Below are 14944 nucleotides of genomic sequence, written 5' to 3'. Positions count from 1 at the left end.
CCACTTAAATAGGTGACAAGTCCATGTACTTCATCGCATTTATGCAAAAAATCTCATATTTCCATAAAACAGTCCTGCTGATTGATTTGGTCATAGCTCACAATGGCCTAATACATCCAGAGATATAAAAGGTATACCACAATATAAAAGATATGGCAAAGTGTCTACCAGTTGACAAATTTATATAATCTCACTGTATATATATATATATATATATATATATATATACACTGATATCACCCAACCCTAGTCCAAACAGTTGACTTCATTAAATAGGTGGCCTTTGCTGTGTTATGTTAAAGCTCTGAATGTTATATTTCATGAAAGAATAATTATTTCTGTTCTGACGCTAGCAGAGGTGGCGCATCTTCACTACAACAAGCTGTGGGAAACCCTGCATGTGTTTGGAGTTGTATCATGTAGTCGCTTATTAATGATGATGGCCTCTGATGGTAAGCTTGACCTAAAATGATCGTATAGTTATGTGATCTTCCTCTCTCCGTACATAGCGCATCAGTTGGAGCAGAGGAAGACAGCAGGAGTTGCAGGGATTCGAGCATCGGGCCCTGAGATGACATCACAGCAGCCACAGCTCCCCAATGCTGTTATTCCTCCCCAGCTTGCCCAGAACTCCTCTGCTCAGCAGGCCCGGCCTCACATTCAGGCTAATCAACTGGACTCAAGTCAGAGCAGTGCAACTGCTGGGCCTCTCGACCACAGACCTCTGTCAGGCAGGCCGGGCTGCTCTGGTCTGGCAGCGACCAACGGGGAGGTGGCCAATAGGAACGTTTCTGCCTCCTGCACCAAGTCCAGCTTGTCCAGAAGAGATGGGGGCTTCGAGCCGTGGCCCGAAGAAGCAGTGGACAACTCCCATGGGCTGTACTCACTGCACCGCATGTTTGACATAGTTGGAGCCCAGCTAACGCATCGGGATGTCAGGGTACTGTCGTTCCTGTTTGTTGACGTGATCGACGAGTATGAGCGTGGTGGCATCAGGAGTGGAAGGGATTTCCTGCTGGCCCTAGAGCGCCAGGGTCGCTGTGATGAGACTAACTTCCGACACGTTCTCCAGCTTCTAAGGATTATCACCCGCCATGACCTGTTGCCTTATGTCACACTCAGGAAACGGCAGGCCGGTGAGTACAGGATTGTCACCACCATGATTACACCAGGCTTTAAATACATAACTTAATAATTGACCGTTTGGTTTAAATGTCTTTCTGTTACTAATGTACAGACTAGATTTTTTTTCACCCATGCTATTCTAAGAATTCAGAGCTACGTGACCTGCTTTAGTATTTTATGCAGTAATGGACTCGGAAAAGGATCAAAACATTCCAGAATTGAAAGATTTTCCTTGGCACGCTCCTTAATGAGCCATGAGGCCAGAGCTGGCCTCCATTAAAGGCTAATTCTGGTATTTTTAAACCTGGGCCCTGTTTTTACATATTTTGGGCTGCAATGGCTGCAACATAATCCTTGGGGGCAATTTCTCCCGTGAAAAGTATGCTTTGTTAGTCTTCTGTTTCTGATATAAACAAAAAGGATCTTACTCTTTTTACAAAAAGGCCTGTCTCTGTAGGGATCCTTTCCATGATGTTGTCAGACACCCCAAGGGAATTACCCTTTTAAGGTCAAGAAGAGAACGGATATGTATGTCACAAATACCTATATACTTATACTTTACATGTTATATACACTCAGTTGCCACTTTTGTAGCTCCACCTAGCTAAAGCTACTACAACAGTGCAATAAATCAGTGAGATAGAGCAGTGTTAATTCAACTGTATGATCATTTTGGAGGCTGCAGTTTGTGGTGCTGTTGAACTGTATTACATTACACAGAGAGGTGACTCTCTTATTTAGCCGTCCCCCGTTGTTATAAATGGTGTGGGCAAAATGATAGAAACACCTTCATGCATGTGACCTTATAGAATCAATCAGTTAACCTGTGGCTTGCACCATGCAAACATTAATTATTGTTATTCTGATAATGGAACTTCAGCCGATAATTACGTCCCATAATGTGTAGCATTGGCTGCAGACGGGATGCCACTTGAAATACTGCTGCCTGCCTGTTTGTGCGAGGGTGGGGCTGGGCTCTAACACACACACACACACACACACACACACACACACACACACACACACACACAGAGCGAACAGCAGAGCAGACAGGACAGAGTGGGAGAATGAATGCAGAAAATGTTGACTCGAATTCTCATTATCCGAGTTTAACAAAATCCGCCAGTAAGGGAGACAGTACGAGTTGAGTTGCAGAAATGCGACATCTTCGACTGCTCTACCCACAGACTACTCGCTGTCTCCTCTTCATCCACAGCTGGTATGTTTTACACAGCCATACGGAGCTTGTTATCCTAACAGCAAATTGTTATGAACAAATTGTTATGAAAATAAAATTAGGGGAATTCTTGTAACCTTGAAGCTGCCCCTCTGTTTGTCAGCAGTACCCGAGTCTCCTCACATCAGCAACAGCAGGAGGACAGAGGAGAGGATGAGTGATGGCATCGGGCTGTTTGCCATTTTATTGGGAAAGGCCAGCGCCCTTTCTAAACAATGGAGTCAAAGGGTTTTAGATGGCAATTAACTAGCCCTGCACATGCTTGTCAATAAGGAGATCTGTCATTAATTCTTCTACACGTTAACCCCATACTTTTACATATAAAAAATGTTTACAATCATTTTATGTATTCTTAATTCGAGGCATTGTGACGGCTCTCTAAACATTGGCTTTGTATTAGAAGAGTAAGCATATATACTTAAAAATAAATATGTTTATATATTACCTCTGCTGACAGAACAACGCCCCGTTGCATTTAATTCTGTTAATATCCGAGCAGTGAAGGGTACTGCGAGGGGAACACTATTTGAAGGGTAACAGACTCCGACACAAGACCAGGATAGAGAGGAGTGAGGTGAAACGATTTTATTTTGTGCTTTTACTGTCGTGGCATCCATGACGGAAAACATCTGAACCCACAGCAGTTCTGTGTTAACATGTAGCTGCTAGCAGCTCGTGTTCCTCACCAACAGCACAGTGACTGAGTTGACTGAGTGAGAGGTGAGGATCTCGCCTGAGCGGGGCTGACAACTCAAGCCGTGGGAACAGGCAGTTAGTGAGTTCCCTAAGTTACGAGTTGCGATCCACATCATCGTTGCACACTGCAGGAAATACAGTAATGAGCGACCGAATGAAAGCGATGTGTCCAACAATATGTGCGGTTACTATTATGAGACAAAACCGGGTTGTGCTGGACTAAGAGGTAGTTTGTGTAAATTAGTGTTACTTATGCTTCTGCTAAATAAAACTAATTATAATGTGTAGCAGTCACCCTCCTAATGTTAGGATATTGAAGCAGTCAGAAACATGTAATCCCCACATGAAAGTGCCATTTCAGCAGATGCTATCTTTGAGTTTGTTCCAAAACCCAGCTTTGCTTCTTCCCATTATGTCATTGTTGGAACAAGGGTTATTCTTGTCTTAATCCGCCATTTGTCACTTTCCTTTTTTGGCTTGCTGACCTTTTGTCGATCTTATTCTTTTCTTCTTACTTGTAAGGCTCAACGCCCTGGTGGATGGTGGCTGTTGCATTTCCTCCAACGTGTTTGTTGTGGTCACTTTTCATGCTGCGGAGTGTGCCTTTGCTTTTCCCTCAGAACCTGTTTTCACCTTTTTTACTTGGGAACACAGATGACGATACTTTGAGCAGACACATCTAGAAAGTGGTCGGAGCAGAGCACACACAAAAATAGGCTGTAGCAACCAGAAAGGAATTCAGAGTGGGCGTGGTAGATCATCTTTATTGCTTAGAAATTGGTGTGTACTTGACTGAGGTGATTTGCACATGTAGCGACCCTGGCAATACGCAAAAAACAGCATCGTCTCTGCATTCTGTGTATGAATTCCACTGGTTCGAATGGGATGTTAAGCACTGCAATTAAAAATAACATCAGGATTCAACTGTTGTTTTCAGTGTGCCCTGACCCTGTTGACAAGTACCTGGAAGAGACATCAGTGCGCTACATTTCACCAAGAGGAGCAGTGCAGAGCAAGGACACTGCGCCTCACAGAAGAACAGGTGGGTGTTTGTATGTGTGTGTGAGTTCTTTTTTTTTTATTTGTTTTTTTTTACACTTCTCATTTCTTCAATCAGCAAGACAAGAGTAAGATTAGTAGTACATGCAGCCAATGGAACGTCCTCATAAGTAACGTGTGCGCTGTGAAACAGAAGCTTGATTAACGTCAAAACTAATGTCACTCTCTAGGTCCTCAACCAGTCATTTGCTGTTCCCCGTCAGGACCCCATGTTGGCCCTCCCCGAACAAAGCCAGCTCCTCCTGTACCAAACCGCAAACGGAGGAGAAGTCATTCCTCAGCTGACTGCAGAGAGAAGCAAACATGTGGTAAAAAAGAAACACAACATAGAGAGGGATCATGGTTTTTGTCTGGTCTCAGAGAGTATGATAAGAAAAAAAATGAGCCCAGTCCAGTGACATTGGTTTATATTATGTGTTCCTGGGTCGGAACACATTTGCATGCACTTAAGTAACCGGGTTACAGTCAGCTTTTTCCCATTAAGCTGATTTTTTTTTTTTTTTTTTAAACTCGGTTTCAGTAGTCAGGGTAAGGACTTGGAGAAACCTGATTTCCCCAGCTAAATTTCTCCTGGAGAATGGCGATTTCTCTGCTGTGTAACCGCGTAACCGGCATTTTACGCAAGTACGCATGTGCAGGACGAAGACTTTAGACGGGGAAACTAACAGCATAGCAGGTGGATGTAAAGAGAGCGCATAATATTGTGATGCATTCTCTTATTTAAAATAATTCCATCCAAAGTCTGACTGAAGTAGTGGTGAAGTCTGATGTTTGGTGTGGGGGGGGGGATTTCTTAGCTGCTGCTGCTGCTGCTGCTGCTGCTGCATGTATACAGGGGATTTACCTATTAACCAGGTTATTACAGTGCATGTTAAGTCATTTCCTGTGTGACCTGGTTTCTCTGACTGACCTGGTTACTTAAGTGCATGTAAACGCGCTGAATGAGCGATCCTGACCCCGCCCACCTAAGTTACTGTTACTACCCAGAGTTCCAGACATGCAAACATATAGGTACATTTTACTATTCTTTTAGAGATCATTGCTCATGGCCTAGTTGTTTACCAGATTTATCACAATATATGACAGATATCTCACAAATAAACAAATATGACTGAATATGTAACATCTTTGGCCTAGGTTAATATGAATATGAATTGTGCAATGATCTAACTTGGTCTTGACTTATAATAATCTCACTAATGTCCTGTGTTAAATCATGAATGCCGCGCAAGATACAGGCAAACTGCCTCAGGTCAGGTGCAGCAGAGGACAGCCAGCACTGCTCTCTCGTAGATCCTTTGGTGACCTGGAGTAGCCCGCTCAGAGACTCCGAATGCATGTGCTGGAGGAAGGAAGAAAATGTTTAGATCGCATTCAGTGATATTGTATTTGACTCACATGATAAATAATATTTAAGGACTGATTGAAACTGCTACTTGTACAATGGCCTCTCAGTGATAGGGCGGACTATCCGGCCGCCTTTGCACAACCTTGGATAGTGAACTGCATAACATACCTCACCACCTCTCAGCTGCCATTATGGTAAGATGCAGAGCTGCCAAGAGAAGCCTGTAGAAAAAGCAGTTTATGCAGTTCACAAGTTGCACATATGTGAATGAACCCAGAAGTAGAGACGACGTATAGAAAACATGGTAAACTAATTGTTCTTGTGTTGTTGAGACAACGCTACCACCCTGTGGCTAAAAAGTGCCACTACCTATTGACATGAAGGAGTATTCAAGTACGTTAAATACTCAAGTATGATAAATAGTTCCTAGTTAATTAGGTGCAGCTATCTAAAACTAATGCAGTCTAATACAAAAGCCCTGCAATAAATCTTCATTGAATGTTGGACTGCATTCAGTTTAGCCGTACTAATGATTTCACCATCACATGATATTTACCTGCTGTACATCCCAAAGAAGGAGAAGTGTGCTTTGGTGCAAAATGGAGGATGACGGAGTGCAATGCCTCCAGTGAGCAGGTCTGATGCTGTGGGGACAGCTGCCAAACATCCTTCACCACTGCTGTTCTAGTCGTACTCCAGTTTAATTGCTACAGTTGATCCTCATTGCTCTGGTGTTACTAGAACTGTCTGCGTATGAATTTATTACGTACACTGATGAGGCATGATTGTGTGATTACTATCATGTGTGATTTGTATAACGCCTTATCCACGTGTTTCCCCTTGAAAAGAAATAACAACACGCGCACGTTTCAGCTCATTCTTGGTTATATATTGATGAGCATGAATATTTACCACCAGTATTTTATGGCTGGAGTGCACTGCAACCAAAATAAACCAAGCACCAACACGCGTACTGAAGATTGGGCATCTAGTCATTTTCAGCCACATACTGTACGCGGTATGTTGTACCTGCTTCCAGCCACTCCTTGCTTCATGCTTCTCACCAGAGGTGCATGTGCACATCAGGGAAATGCAGGAGTGCTGTGCTCATGGATGTCCTGAACATGTTTCACCATGCTTTGCCACTTGGCCTCCATCACATCTGGATCTCCATTAGGAGGGGAAGCTGCAATCCTGTAGAGGTGGTTAATAATGGCTGGCCTCCACAGCTTCAGGTCCTCACCCTCCCTCTCCTTTGCAGCCGCATCCAAAGTTTTCCCTAGATGTGTTTCAGAACAGACACAATATAAAATGTACATCAGTTGGTACAAAAGATTAAGTATAGTGATTACACTCACTTTGGCTATCAGAAATTATCAGTATTCATACTGAACAGAATTTGGGGCACCACCCTTAGAAAAGGGAATAGGATAGCCAATTCATTAATTCAGTCGTAATCTGGAGGCTCGAAGTTCTTGACTCGTAAACACTGACCATAATACCTCATTTAATGATGACTGAAGACATGAATACGGCGAATCTGTACCAGATTAAGTATTGAATGATACCTTTGCAAGGTGCATTCATTTGTGGGAACAAATGAGACCAGTAAGTGGATGGAAATCTTAACATGAACTCGTTAAATTGAGTTGATGCACCATTCAGAAGCTGAGAGATTGTTGGGTAAAAAGAGAAATAAGATAGAATATTTTCTATGCTGATGGGAGACATTACTTCTAACCTAACATTCCCTAATCTCTGGTATGCTTTAGCCTTAACTCCCAATCCGCATTCGGGCAGTGAAAGCAGGTTATAAATTGCGGCTTCGGGCTTCGGTTCATTGCCATTTGGCAGTATAATATTTCTTTGGTCATCTTCTTGACCCAGAGGTCTTGCAAACAGGAAGGTAAGGGAAAGTTGACTTAGTTCTCTGTGGAGGGAATGAAGTTCAAAATCACCAAGCCAAACTAGGCTTCAGTCACTTTTTGCATGAACAACAGAGTAACATTATGAAGGCCTTCGAGGAGAGGCTGTCTGAGAGTGTGCGCTATTATGCCCATTTATACGATTCATCGCATCACACCCCTCCCTGTGACGGCAACCATTTTGCCTCGGCTTCGAGTGTGACCGTTCTGGACAGCTATAAACACTTTTGCTTGAGACGTAGTCGGAGGACAGGTACTACAAACTAGTTCATTTCGAGCATACCCCAGCCTTGAGTCTTCAGGCTTGGACAGGCAATTGTCTTAAGGCCGTTGCTGAGCTATTATTGGAGTGTTGAGGGGTGTTATTGTTACAGACGTACATTTGTTGGTGTTATTTGTTCCAGCCCTAATCTGGCATTCACTCTCAGATGATCTTTCTGACTCTTACCTTGTACTCTCCTTCAGATATCCGCCTCAGAGTTCGCGCTGAATACTGCCAACACGAGTCTGCGCTTCAGGGCAACGTCTTCTCCAACAAGCAAGAAGCAGTGGAGCGGCAGTTTGAGCGCTTCAACCAGGCCAACACTATCCTCAAATCCCGAGACTTGGGCTCCATCATCTGTGACATCAAGTTCTCCGAGCTCACCTACTTGGATGCCTTCTGGAGGGACTACATCAATGGATCATTGCTTGAGGCCCTTAAAGGGGTCTTTATCACAGATTCCTTAAAACAGGCTGTTGGCCATGAGGCTATAAAACTGTTGGTCAACGTTGACGAGGAGGACTACCAGGCTGGCCGACGCAAACTGCTCCGTAATTTGGTCACAAATGGAGGGAGCCCACCAGGAGCTAACAAAGACTCCGTATCTTAGACACGCTCTCCAGGTGCAAGCATACGGGAGGAACGCTGCTGTGCCTCCCCCGCAGGGAATAGAGTGAGATGTGGTTTTGTCATTTGAGGTGCCTGAAGTGTGTGCCTGAAAGGAACTGAAGAACTTCTAGCCACCGCATTGATTCCTCGAGAGCTAAGGTCATAGGATATCTACTTGGCAACCCTAAGCGTAGCATGCGAGGTGAATGGGAACTATGTTAGCAAAAAGAAGTAGGCGATGCATACAGGTTGACATTGTTTTGAATGTTAAGCTGCTCATTTTCTTCAAGGAGGAGAATGCTGATTCATGTGTGCATTGAATTTAACTAATTTCTTGTTTCTGGTATGTTAGCCCATTGAAACACATTTGTTAACTCTAATGATACTCTTCACTCCTGTCAAAAGTGGAGTCATTTTCAATACAGGAAACATGCTTAACGCTGACAAGTTACTCCCAGTGGGAGTTGTACCTTATTGTCAAACTGGTTCATCTTTCTTCCAGGTTTTTCAGGTACATTACAGATTGATTGGATTAACCCAATGAGAGAGTGTTCTGTATGTTATAGAAAGGCGCAGACCGTAGTTGACTTGCAATTCGTTTTTCTATTTCTTTCAGCTTATCATCCTACTTTCCCAGAACTTTGCAGAGTTTCCTTGTCTGGAAAGAAACTCTTCCACAGCCTTTTTTTTTTTAAATGGCTCATATTTGGTCACTGTTGACATCATTGTGTCTTGGCTTTGTTTTTAACCAATTCTTTGTTTTACAACATGGCTCGTTATCAGCAGCTGGGATTCTGGCCTAATTTGAAATTTCAAGTGTCGAGTCACTGCCAACATTTAAATCTTTGTGGATCGTTCTAATGTGTTGTCGTATTTCAGTCAAATTCATTCACTGGTGTTTTAGATTTGTTTGGATTTGCGAATCGGTGCCAGTTTCATTGTCAGCCTGTACCTCTGGACCTCTGCTCACAGACCCTCTCACTCATGTTCACTCATGGCTCACAGCCAGTACATGTACAGTCATCTCAGTTGTGCAGATGGTTAGATTCCAGGACAAATTGAAATAATTCACAGGGCTTGTGCTTGTTTTTGTGAAGTTTAAAAGATATTTCACCCAGCTGTAGTTGAGCTCACTCGTTAAATCCTCAGCAGTCGTCTTTGTGTGTCGTGCCTCCTGGTGGATTAGGATGTAGTTGAGTCCACATACTCAAAAGGTGGCGTGAGCTTCCTCACCCAGCCGCTTGACAGTCTGTTGGACGTTTTGAAGAAAGGACCGTTACATCCTTCTCTGTCAGGAGGTGTAGCTCCACAGGCACTCACAAACCCAACTGGGGGATTCTTTTATTAAGGTTTTGAAACTGAAAAATAATAGCACTGTGTTGACCAACATAATAGTAAGGTATATAGCATGTTGGTCCTCAATTAGCGCGCAGATCTTAAACAACAATATGCTTCTAGTGGCAGAACACCACTTTTACAGTGTAGCCTGAAATGCTAATTAACCAAAATGTGAATTTATATTCATTTCTTTTTGGTAACCATGGAATGAGGTGGATTAAGACAGACAGACATTAGGTTTGGTGGGTGCCTGTGACAAGCACGTCTTGACAGTATTACTGATTATAGCTTTAATTTTATGCAGTCATAAAGTACACTCAGTGGCCACTTTATTAGGCACACCTTTCTAATTCTGGAAAGGCCCCCTGAACAGCCCGAAATCTTCATCGTATGGAGTTCAACCGGGTGTTGGAGATTAGACATTCTGCTGGATTTGTGTCGTTCAAGCTGCAGGATTCCAACAAGGCTGGTGACAAAATAAAACTTAACTGATCTGAAATAATGTTTAGCTGTGATAACGTTTTCAGATCAGTAGCTTATATACAGCTTGTTGTTTTTGAGTAACTTCACCCTTTTAGTTTATTAGCGTCGCAGCGTCAGAAAGATTCAGAAATTGTGCACAACATTAAAAGTTCAGACAAGCCAAGAGTCCGCCGCCCCGTGTGGCCAAAAGTCAGCAGTAGTTTTTGGGGTGTGTCCCCATATCTCCCCTTATCAACAGCTAATTGATCATGTATTATTGATAATACATGATGCTGGTGAGGGCGCTGGCCAACTGGCAGTTCATCTTAGTCACTAATTTCACCCATTTAGTGCAGTTTATCCTTAGCTTTTGCCTCTGCCCTTTGGTTTTCCTCTTGCAGGGGCAAAGCCTACAGTGCAGGCTGACCGTACCAGTGCAATTTGTTCATGAAATGATATTCAGAGCATCTGGCAAAACTGTTTGGACTGACAGTGGTATGAAATGGTAGGTGTGTTCATCTTTCCATTATATTTTGTGGATTAGGAATACAGAATACTACTGCTGCTATTTCTTCTCATGCAGGTGCAGAACGTCCATGCATGTTGGCGGCCAACCGTCTGTGCTGTGTTCAAGTGCAACTTTTAACAAAAAAAACGTGAGTCGACAAACAATATCCCCAGACAAGAATGTCAGTATTGGACGATCCTGCAAAATCCTGGATTATGTTCAGAGACAACATCCTTCAAATTCTTGCTTTCTACAATATGGCATAGCAACTACAGTATGGTTATGGTTAGGAAACGATTGTGGTTACGTTTCATAAATAGGCAAATTTCAGTTGCTGGTCTGTGACGGAATGCACTTTCCAGTCTCCTGTATCCAAGTCAGACCCACACATGCCCATCCATCAACACGACCTCCACATCCTCACTTTCGAGTAGCTGCATAAAGGACACACTACTTCCTGCATTGGCTATGAATGTTGGCATTCCATGTAAATCGTTAGGTGCAGAATTGTCCAATATGGACACAATTCCTAGAAATACTGGGCTGGAGTTGAAAGCTCCTTGTGGCAAATTGTGACTGGTGATATTGGGCTTTATAAATAAAATTGGCTTGTCTTGATACCCATGTCAAGGGGGCGCCATAGTCGTACATTCGTACAAATTCTCCAAATTGTGGTTTTAAAAAAAAAAAAAAAAAGCAAAGAATTTGACTTCTTGAAATGTCATTACTGGGTTACCAGGGCTGGTTATGACTTAAAGTACCTTTGTTCGGAAATGTTTAATATCAGCGATAATGTATCAGAGATTAAATATAAGCATAATGCTGTTTTGTGATTTTTGTAACAGAAATAGGTTAAAGACTGAATGCCATTTTGGTAAGAATTGTCATTTGAAATGCCAGTCTCTAATGCTAATATTTGACCATTCTCCTTCATTTCTCTCTTGCTGCGTGCACATAGCCAAATGATTGACATAAAAAAAAAAAACCATGTGCAGGCTCATACTCGTAGCAGCAAATGTGTACTTGTCAGCAAAGTCTGGTTTTGATGCAGTTCTTCACTTTCCATCTTGATATTTTTACATTACAAATGCGCTTATTATTCCTTTTTGCCAAATCTCTGTAATCTAATTTTGCCTCTGATTTAAAAATGTAATTGAACTCTTTGTCTTGCTTTCCATCAGTTAGTTGGTGGGCTGAAATTCAGCATTTTGCTTTTATGTACCCTATTAAAAGTTCAGTGTATGTTTTTGCCAAATATATTCTTCCTGCTAAAAAAAAGCCCTATCTTATCTCTGCTGTATCATACCATCCATGGGTACATACCAGAACACACAAGTCATGACTGACAGGCCACTATTACTGTGAATTATATAGAGTAGGCCTACATTTTATATTTTTACCCCAGTGGAATTTCATGTAAAGGTTGCAAGTTAGTATCTATTATATAGGTTGGTGTATGTTATGTTCATTGTATGTTATGTTAGTTGTTAAATGCAGCTGTCTCTTACGCAAAATTGCATGTAACCTGTTATGATCTCCAGAAATGTCATAGAAACTCACAGTGCTAACATTTTGTAAATAACTTTATTGGATGTCAGGTTTTCTTACTTCAATTTTGCATTTCTTTCAGAAAACAGACAAGTAGTACTGTTAATAAATGAAATGGATGGGTTTTGTTGAAGTCCCAGTCCGAATTATTATTTTTTTTTTATGTCACATGGCACATATAAAATCTATTTGGTGGAAAACAGTGTACAATTTCCAGATGAGAAAATATAGAGGACATATTTAAACAAACAGCTTCCTGGTAGATCTAATGCTTGTGGGCTACACTGTCATTTTTGAAAAATGTCCTGCTTTGACACAAACCCTGTGTATGATGTAGAGTGTTTGAACACGTGTTCAAACTGTGTATGATGATTTACATTAGACTGGTCCTGGGTGCATCTCATGTCTCTTATACATGTGTCCTCATTTCCTTCACCCGCCTCTCGCTCCTCAGCCCGTCACACTCCCGAATGTGAAGACATACAAGGAAGGAGAAATCTGTCAGACAAACTAGGCAAACCGAGTTTATTCAAGCCATGAATGTTCTCGCAGAGACTTGAATGTAATGTATGTCAGTGGGAGCCACACTCTCTACCAGTATGATGGTATTGCTTTCAGCACATACGCTAAATGAAATGATAAAAGATGGCGGTTAGTCCTGTTGACTTGTTGACCAATAAAAGTAAACGTTGCTGTGTTTCTATATGCCATGGATACTCTGCAATCAGTTAATTTATTGATTTTCAAACTGATCTTTGACTAACCTCTGCTACAGCAGGTCTGCTGTCAGTCAGTATGATCCTACTTTGTACAAAATAGATTAAACAAATTTATGAACATATGCTGGCTAGTCCTGTGTGCTTGTTGGTCTAGATAGTGTTTTCATACGTGTTCTTGTCTGTAGACGTTGCAATCAGTTCATTTACTCGTTAAACTGGGGTTAGCCAGTCGAACAGATATAATTGAGAAGTTAAAGCTGCATGCAGTGTTTTACAGGTTCCAAGCACATTGTTAGACTTATCGACATTATACAACTTATACGAAAGAGTCACTGCGTGAACATCATTTACAACAGAGAGCAAGAGGAGCAGCAGTCTTGTGGTCACAGGATGTGTTCCTCAGACCACGAGGTTTTATTTACACTCGACTGAGTTATAGATGCAATCAGGTTATTGAGTCTCATTCAGTGCAGTAGTTTACTTCTCATCATGAATTATTGTGCCAGTGATCAGTGCGTCGCAGTAAGTTGCCTATGGATTGGGTCACTTTCTTTTTTGAGTACATCATACCTTTACTTGTCAACAGTGGAGAGACAGATGGGGAATGACATGTTCGGACCGGGTCAGCGGCCCCTCAGCCACCAGGGCTTCTCCTGAACTGGGTTTCTGTTGTTGTCACAGTGTCATTCATAGATAATTAAAAAAAAAAAAGAAGTCTATGAGAATTAATGTAGAGGAAAGCTTGAACATTCACCAAAATTTTAGATATGCCCATAAAACTGTGAAACAATGAACACAGAAATGTTTTCGTGAAGTCTGATCGCACATTTGGCAAATGAGGACGTTTCTACAGCAGTTTTTTTCTGTAAGAAACATTTCATACAGGATTTAAAGTCTGAATTAATTTAGGTTGTATTTGAATGAATCCTTTAGGAGTTAATTGGTTATACAAATTTAGAAAAAATATACAGTGATGGACTTCATAATTGACCAGAGGTTACAGTGAACTGATGTTCTGGTGATTTTTCACTAACTGAATTTTTTTGTTTTTTGATTAGACACAAATTTCAGGCAATGCTTTGCACATGACCATAGATCCTAGATCCTTCACCTCATCGAGGACCAGACCTGGATTCCTCCGCAGGCTGAGGAGGCTCAACATGGACTCCAGGATACGCCGCAACTTCTACAGGTGCACCATTGAGAGTATCCTGACTGGCTGCATCTATATATATATATATATATATATATATATATATATACACACATCTATATATATATATATATATATATATATTAGCCAACCATTTTAGCTGCACTGTTTTATATCCTAGATTCTAATTAGATTTTGTTCCACTTGCATATTTCTTTATACATATTTTTATACATATCTGTAAGAGCACAGTTGGAGGGAGACTGAGATCTAAGAATGTTATCGCCAACAACTGTTTCACTGTAATTGTACATGTGTACAGTGTGTAAAGTGTACATGACATAAAAAAATTACTTGAACTGGGTCAACTTAATTTGAGAAACAAGCCATTATGACTTTTTGAGCTTGTGTCACCCCCTAAAGGCAGAATGTCCTCAAATTGTGGAAGCAAGCTTAATGTATTAGCAATTTTAGAATTTTGGGGAAAAAAATAATTGTATCAAAATGAAAAATATTTGTTGTGCAGCCCAGTCCAAACATTTTGTTTGTAACATTGAGTTGTTAGCCAAACACAAGGAGCTGTAAAACTGGCCACATGGTGGCACGATACTAATATGTTTTAATATGTTGAGCACGTCACCAGGAAGAGCATGTGTAGTATTTGAGACATTGATGCTGACTCCCACAGACAGCTGTGTTGAGTGTTGAACAGACAACAATGGAGGAAGTGCTGCTAATCCTTTTGCATTTTCTTTCACCTTCTGGTGAGTTTGAGATTGAAAATTGTACGCAAACGAAGACAGAAAGCATTTCAAATCAGGTCTTTATCAGGTTAAGGATTGTTGTAATTTCCTCAGGAAAAACTTCAGGCACCACTACAACTATCTGGGTGTTTGACAAAAGGTCACAGTAAAGATTTTATTAAAAAGTACAACTTAATAAAGAAAATCAAACA

General features: G+C 41.5%; 1 protein-coding gene across 1 annotated transcript; it reads left to right on the top strand.

Annotated features, from left to right (window-relative positions):
• Window positions 1-571: 571 nt before the first annotated feature.
• dedd (death effector domain containing) lies at window positions 572-8494 on the top strand. Its single transcript, XM_070911060.1, has 4 exons — window positions 572-1136; window positions 3996-4100; window positions 4288-4425; window positions 7856-8494. The coding sequence occupies exons 1-4, from the start codon at window positions 572-574 to the stop codon at window positions 8260-8262; spliced, it is 1215 nt and encodes a 404-aa protein (XP_070767161.1). The 3' UTR covers window positions 8263-8494.
• The last annotated feature ends 6450 nt before the right edge of the window (window positions 8495-14944 follow it).

This window comes from Enoplosus armatus, chromosome 8 (assembly GCF_043641665.1).
Source record: "Enoplosus armatus isolate fEnoArm2 chromosome 8, fEnoArm2.hap1, whole genome shotgun sequence".
Lineage (NCBI taxonomy): Eukaryota > Metazoa > Chordata > Actinopteri > Centrarchiformes > Enoplosidae > Enoplosus > Enoplosus armatus.
Note: the sequence above shows the minus strand (reverse complement) of the source record. Positions and strands in the feature narration are given on the sequence as shown.

Excerpts from the sequence above, each read along its gene's own strand:
- dedd (XM_070911060.1), top strand. The coding sequence starts at position 572 with ATGACATCACAGCAGCCACAGCTCCCCAATGCTGTTATTCCTCCCCAG. Across the intron at positions 1,137-3,995 it reads ACTCAGGAAACGGCAGGCCG|TGTGCCCTGACCCTGTTGAC; the intron begins GTGAGTACAGGA and ends TGTTGTTTTCAG. Across the intron at positions 4,101-4,287 it reads TGCGCCTCACAGAAGAACAG|GTCCTCAACCAGTCATTTGC; the intron begins GTGGGTGTTTGT and ends GTCACTCTCTAG.